The sequence below is a fragment of the Chrysochloris asiatica genome, unplaced genomic scaffold, assembly GCF_000296735.1.
Source record: "Chrysochloris asiatica unplaced genomic scaffold, ChrAsi1.0 scaffold00156, whole genome shotgun sequence".
NCBI classification, from domain to species: Eukaryota; Metazoa; Chordata; class Mammalia; order Afrosoricida; family Chrysochloridae; genus Chrysochloris; species Chrysochloris asiatica.
The window spans coordinates 1,184,341-1,191,765 of record NW_006408674.1 but is presented as its reverse complement, the minus strand read 5'-3'; the positions used below and the strand labels follow the sequence as shown (position 1 = coordinate 1,191,765).

The 7,425-nt window shown below is 44.7% G+C and overlaps 1 protein-coding gene across 1 annotated transcript in view; it reads left to right on the top strand.

Annotated features, from left to right (window-relative positions):
- RASGRF1 (Ras protein-specific guanine nucleotide-releasing factor 1) overlaps nucleotides 1–7,425 on the top strand; it is a 137,576-nt gene that overhangs the window by 111,008 nt on the left and 19,143 nt on the right. Inside the window, exons 22-23 of the mRNA XM_006870897.1 lie at nucleotides 58–142; nucleotides 3,904–4,101. Coding sequence (XP_006870959.1) covers nucleotides 58–142; nucleotides 3,904–4,101 — 283 coding nt within the window. The remainder of the gene's footprint in view (nucleotides 1–57; nucleotides 143–3,903; nucleotides 4,102–7,425) is intronic.

Below are 7,425 nucleotides of genomic sequence, written 5' to 3'. Positions count from 1 at the left end.
AACACAGCAAACTGAACCTCGTCATCCAACCTCATGTTTCCCCCTTACTTCCCACAGGGAGTTCTTCGGACAAGGATGGATGAAATTAGAAAAGAACGAAAGAACCCCTTACATCATGAAAACCACTAAACATTTCAACGATGTGAGTATGACGTGGGCAGTGCCTTCCTCCCCCATCATTTCTTTGGCAGGACCCTCGGGAGAATGGGTGGAGAGCAAGATACATGCCCAGCTGGAGCCAGGCCACCCGGTCCACTCCAACCCCATCACCTGTGGGCCAGTTACTTTCCCTGAGTCCGTTTATTCTCCTATTAAATGGGACTGGACATAGAGTGGTCAGTGAAGGTTAACGAGGCCACCATGTAAAGACACTTAGCTCAGCACTGGAACCTTAGGGATATTCATTCAGAACCAGAGACCACTCATCAGAGCAGGTTCTTTGTGGAGTCTGCGGCCAAGAAGGAAAGCAGTAAAGACTTCCTAATTGTGTTGGTCTGTTAGGTGTCCTCGAGTTGGTTCCAAATCATAGAGACCCTATGTACAACAGAACAAAACAGTGTCTGATCCTACAGCATCCACACCATCATTGCTATGTTTGAGTCCTTACTACACACTGTCTATTAAATAACCTCCTCATGCTACTAGAAACAATCTTTGATTAGAAAATTGTCTCTGGGTATATTACCCAGAAACCCCAGAATCTCTTGAACTTTTGGTTATGAATTTCCTGGGGAACCAACTTGAGATAAAACTAGCAAAGCAGCTCTGTGTACGTAGTCAAGAAAGCTTGGACTGACTGCCTAGGACACTAAGCAGCAGGGTGGGGCATCATCCCCTGGCTCCTAGAGACCCATCTCAGGAAAACATGGGAGCAGCAGAGAATTGGGGGCCAGACAAGGCCCAGGAGCCCCTGATCTATCCCCACTTCTGAAGCATGATTCATGTCTGCCGGGAACATTCATCAAGTGAGCTAATAAAAGTATGAACTTCCCCCTAACTCGGTCCCCATCTTGTGCCTAGCACTGTGCTTTTCATACATAATAATCTCATTGAAGCCTCACATCAACTCTAAGAGATGGGGACTATGGTCACATTTTTAGATCAAGAAAGAGAAGCTGCAGAAAGATGAATACGTAAGGTCTCTTAAGTAAGTATAGCAGCTCTTGGCCTTCCATTGCTACACAGCTCTGGCTGTGAAAAAAAATAGCTCCCCTGGCAATTTCCCCAGATTTGTCCAGCCAGACTCAACCCAAGTAACCACAGTGACCACTTCCAACATCCGTTGACAGTCTGATGGGGGTGGTTTTCTGTTCTCTGAACTTAATCATCAACACAAATAAAGAACCTTCCGTAGCTAGAGGTGGAAAAACCTGATTCCACTTGTCCCCAATGCCCTGGCCAGGAGCACATCAATCAAGTACACCCAGGGATTCCTGCCCAATCACAAGCCCCACCAAACACACTGCATTCTGGGGGAAGCCTCAGAGATATTGACACTCAGGGGAGGAGCCTGTGGAAGCTCCCAGCCCTCAGCACCCAACATTTCCTACATAAACACAGCAGCAAAACGGAGGACCCCAGGTTACAGACCCCCAGGAAACACATCTGAAGGCTGATCTGTCCTGTCCACACTATGCACACAACTTAAACCAGGCAGCCAAAAAAAAAAAACCTGTCCTCTCCCTTCCACTGTCCCACTGTATTCCCAGAAATGAAGTAAATAAAAGGCAAAAATGTGAAGTGGATGAACATTTGCTGACTTTACCCTGTGCCAGACATTGCATCATCTCGTTTAATCCTTTCCTTCTCACTCTGGAATGAGGAAACTGAGACTCAGGAGGCCGAATTCCATTCCATCGCTGCAGTCAGCCTCTAAGGCTGTTCTTGTAACTGACCACCCCTGTTGAAATCCATCATTATTTGTTCAGATACACAGAATGTGTGCCTGCGTGGTGGTGGGATCCTGGCAGCTGAAGCTGTGTTTCTTAATATCTCCCTGGCACAGTGTTATTTATCCTCTTTTTGTTGCCTTAGTTTCTTTGTCTTATTGAATGGCACTAGCTAGTATCTTCAGTTCATGGGTCAGATCTAGGGTGAGGCAAGCAAGGAATACAGGGCACAAAATCATTTGCCTCACCCTAGTGCCAACCCTAGGAACCCTGGTGGTTCAGTAGGTTAAGCACTAGGCTGCTCACCGCAAGGTCAGTTCAAACTCACCAGCCACCTATTGCGGAAAAGATGGAGCTGTCAGTTCCCGTAAACATTTATGGTTTTGGAAACCCTTCGGAACAGGTCTATTCTCTCCTATAGGGTCGCTGTGAATCAGAACCGACTCAGTGGATTTGTTTTGAGTGGGTTATTATTCTTCCCTGGGTTTGGTATCAAAGTTATACTGCCTCATAAACTGATGCTATTCCTTGTCCCTCTATCCTCCTGAAGTTTGTCTAAGATTTGAATGTTCTGTTCCTTGAATAATTATTTCCAAATGTTAGAGTTTATTGTTTTATTTATGTAAAAAATGTCAACTATTACTTCAGTTTAATTAAGAGTTAGAATCTGTGTGCTATTTTAATATATCATTCTTTCTTGACTCTCAAACCATACTTTTTCAATCCATTTTTCTTAATGTGTGTTGTTGTTAAATGCCATTGAGTCGGTTCCGACTCATAGCAAACCTATTTAGGGTTTCCAAGGAGCGGCTGGCGACCTTGCAGTTCAAACCAACCTTGAGGTCGAGTGCTAATCCTAGGGTGCCATAAATTCTTTTTTAAGTCCACTGGTGATACAGCCATATAGTTTTTGTTCATCTGTAAATGTCCTTTTTCCTTCCTGATTTTTTTTTTTTTTTCATCTCAATTAGTCTTTTTTGTTTTCCTTCTTTTTACTTTTTATCTTGAAATAATTATCAATTACAGAAAGTTGCAAAGAAATGTACAAGGAGGTTCCATGTACCCTCTATCCCACCCCCTTGTTGACTAATATAACTAAAATACAATGTCAAAACCAGGTAATTGGCATTGGTATATAATTCACAGAATTTATTCAGATTTCACAAGTTTCACCTTTAAAGGATAATTTTTCTGGGTACATAACATTGTATATGGTTACTACTATAAAGATGTTACTTCACTGCCTTCTGAATTCAGTTGTTGCTGTTGTGAAATTTTTGTCATTCTAACTATCGTTCTTCGGAGGTAATCTTACTCTTAGCTGCTTTAAAGATGTTATCTATAATGTTTCTAGGCATAATTTGTTTTGTTTTGTTTTTCATTTGTATTAGGATATGTTGTGTTTCCTGGATCTGTAGATCTGTGTTTTTCATCAACTTAGGATGATTATCTTTGTTTTTGAGTCTTGTCTTTTCTCCATTATTATTACTTTCTCCTGAAACCTCAGCTAATTTTCTCATGTGTTCATGTCACATTTTCCTATTGTCTTACCTCTGTGGGCAGACCTTTGGATAAGCATGTCTAATAGTTAACAAATTCTCTCTTTCACTGTATCTGATCTCTTCAACTGTAGCTAACAAAGTCTCTCTTCAACTGTATCTAATTACTAGTGTGGCACTGTAGGATCAGCACTGGACTGCGAACCACAAGGTCAGCAGTTCAAACCCACCAGCTGCTCCTCAAAAAACCTACATGGGGCCTCTAGGAGTCAGAACCAACTCAACGGCACTTAACAACAACAGTAGTTGATATATAGAAAAACTTGTTATTTTTATTTTTTACATTGAGTCTTTAGCCAACCACCCTCCAAAGCTCTTATTATTTGTTCTGTAGTTTTCCAATTCCTTCTTTGGGGATTTTCATTCAAGTAATCATCTGCAATCAATATTAATTTATCATCTTTATGATGCTTATTTATCTTACTTTTTTCTTGTCTTATTGCATTGGTTTAAAGATCAGTAACCTGATTGCTTCAGAAATCATTCGTCATGAGGACGTCAATGCAAGGGTGAGCGCCATTGAGAAGTGGGTGGCTGTAGCCGACATATGCCGCTGCTTACATAACTACAATGCTGTTCTGGAGATCACCTCATCCATGAACAGGAGCGCCATCTTTCGGCTCAAAAAGACATGGCTCAAAGTCTCTAAGCAGGTGAGAGCAGGAGGCTGGCACCACTGCCTGCCTAGGGCTAAGCTGGGCTAGGGCAGGGAAGCCAGCGGGCTGGCCCCTGGGTACCCACTGCATGAAGAGCAGGGCTAAGGGCCAATACTCCCCAGTGACATGGAGAGTCTCTTCTCCTGTATAATTTGGGGGCAGATATCAGGCCCAAGACATGACATTTAAATCCATGGTATTTCAGTTCCCACCTGAATAAGTAATGCCTGAAACTGGTGGTGGGGTTTTCTGTTCTCTGAGCTTAATCATAAACACAAATAAAGAACCCTTCCATAGCTAAAGGTGGAAAACCCTGATTCCACTTGTCCCCAGTGCCCTGGCCAGGAGCACATCAATCAAGTACATCCAGGGATTCCTGCCCAACCACATGCCCCTGCTGAAACAGTGGTCAATGATTCTGCTAGTCCTTTCTAAGAATTCTAATTTCTCCAGCCCTTCTGGCCACCAGAGAATTCGTTGGTCCCTATTAGCTGATGCTAACTCTCTTGGAAGGTGCTAGATTACAATGGGACACTTGGGCTACTTCCTTGGTGCAGGCATCCCAACCCCAGCCTTCAGAGGTGAAAGAAGTCAGCAAGCACCACCAGTAGACTGAGCAAACCTCCAGAGACATGAATTACTTGGCAGTGATCGCTATGGTCCTACAGGTGGATGGAGGGGGGCCCAGTGTTTCCAAGTGGCCTATCTCATCTGGGCCACACTGACTTTGCATACTGTGTCTCCCTCATTGTTCTCTTTATCACCTGCTCCTCACTACTCCCCTCATGCCGATAACAGGTCATGATCTTACCCACCAAACAGGCAGGAGGTGCTCTAATCCCTCCTATTTAAATAAGCGGCCAAATTCAATACAGCCCTCGGGTGTGCCTGTGGCCCTTCTTCTGCCTTTGGATCACTCTATTGTGAATATAGCAGACTGTAGCTTGCTGCAGAGAAACCCCTGTATTTCTCTGGTCTTTATCCCAGTAAGGCTGGTCCTCTTGCTTTCTGGCACACAGAGATGCTGGGATCAGGGCAAAGGCATGGGAAGGTGTCGTACTTGTGCATGGACTCCTGGAAAGAACAGAGACTGGAAGCAGGGATGCTAAGCCCTGCAGGCAAATTCTGCTTCAGAACCTCTCATTCCTCCCGGCTTATTTGTCCTGTCACAGTTCCGGAAAGGCTATGATAGGGTTTGAGGGACCCATTTCTAGCCAATGTCTTGTTTGCCCTACCCTGTACCTTCTGGATGGTGGTATATGTTCTGGATACCTTTGAGACCAGGCTCCACTTTTCCATCTCACTGGAGGTTTCTTGGTACCCACACCTGGTGAGTTTCTTGACTTCATTCTCTATCCTTCCTCTCATCATGGAATTTGGAGGAACTATCCTAGCCATCTGACGTCTTCCATTCTCTCTGGAGAGTAACAATAAAGGATGGATAGAGTCCAGGACACATGGCTTCAACCTTCAGTTGCTCCACACTCTATAATGCTGTGCAGGAGTCTGGGTCAGCTGGCCAGGTTCAGAAATCAACGCTGCCTCTGACAGCACATCCAGGTATGTCTGTAAGGCAGACTGGGCACGACTGGCTTCTCCGTACCCCTTAGTTTTTGTTATAGTTGCACAACTGCATAGTGCATGGCTCCCAAGGTCCATGGTCATGGCCTGGTCAGCACCAGACAAGATTGGTTCAGTATCTCTCCACAGGTATTCTGCAGATACTTGTGACCAGCCAAAATGCCCACATTCCTAGAGGGTCTGAAATACAGCCTTAGCAGCTAACTTGGATCACCTTTTTCAGTGTTCTGAGCCAAAGTAGAAAGGCAATATGGCAAAGTCCATCACCTCCCTTGGCAAAAGAATTAAGTAGTCAGGTTTAGCTTGAGACTTCTGGTCTCCATTCCTCTTTCCTCTTCTTCCAGTCCCTCTCTATATCTTCTTTGCGAATAAAACTTTCCCTAGGAAAGTATCCCATGTTGATACAAACGACAAGTATGGTTTTGTGTGTTGCATTTCCCAGGGACAGTTCTACTCTGGTAGAGTCAAACGCCTCTTTTTGACTAGCAGCCCTTTTTTTTACCTTATTCTCCTTATAAATTTGGGATGAACAGCTTTAGGCATCCTGAGTCTTCCCCTTGGTGAACAAGAAGAGGTGGTATTGGGAAACCATATCATCATCTTTCTCCAAGGCCCTGACTTTAATGATCGATTCTAAGGATCCCCATATTTCTGCCCTCTGACGTCTGAACTTCAGAGATGCCCAACATCAAGAAACCCAGTGTCCTCAGTGAGCATCAGTAACTGGAAGTTCTTGACCTGGGCAGACAATTCTTGAACTGATTCAAGTTGGAATACATTTTTTATGCAACTTCTAGGAAAATTCTGTAGCATCCCTGGCTACACTGCTTCTTCCTGGATGGACTGTGACAACCCAGAGAGGAGCAGACATACAGAGCAAGTAAGCTCAGAGGTGTGGAAGGAACCCAGGTGTGTCTATCTAACAGGCCAAAATTGGTCCCAGGAGGATAGAGAAAAGCACACAGCAGAGAATATCATCTATACACTTTCATGACCTCTAAGCGAAGTGATAGTTAAGTGCTGTGGAGTTGGTTCCGACCCACAGAGACCCTGTACAGGGTTTTCAAGGCTGTAAATCTTTACAGGAGCAGAAAGCCTCATCTCTCTCCCGTGGAAGTGCTGGTAGTTTCAAACTGCTGACCATGAGGTTAGCAGCCCAACTCGTAACCACTACACTACAAGAGCTCAGGAGGAACCAGTCGCTGGAAAAGGATATAGTGTTTGGTAAGGTGGAGGGTCAGAGAAAAAGAGGAAGACCCCCAGTGAGATGGATTGGCAAACTGGCAGCATGAATGGGCTCAAGCGTGGCAACAATTGTGAGATTGGCCCAGGACAGGGCAGTGTTCCATTCTGTTGTGCATAGAGTCGCTATGAGTCGGTACCGACTCGATGGTTCCTAACAACAACAAATGTCTCTCATATTGTCAAGAGGAACCAGTCTCTGGAGAAGGGTATCATGTTTGGTAAGGTGGAGGGTCAGAGGAAAAGAGGAAGACCCCCAGTGAGATGGATTGGCAAACTGGCAGCATGAATGGGCTCAAGCGTGGCAACAATTGTGAGATTGGCCCAGGACAGGGCAGTGTTCCATTCTGTTGTGCATAGAGTCGCTATGAGTCGGTACCGACTCGATGGTTCCTAACAACAACAAATGTCTCTCATATTGTCAAGAGGAACCAGTCTCTGGAGAAGGGTATCATGTTTGGTAAGGTGGAGGGTCAGAGGAAAAGAGGAAGACCCCCA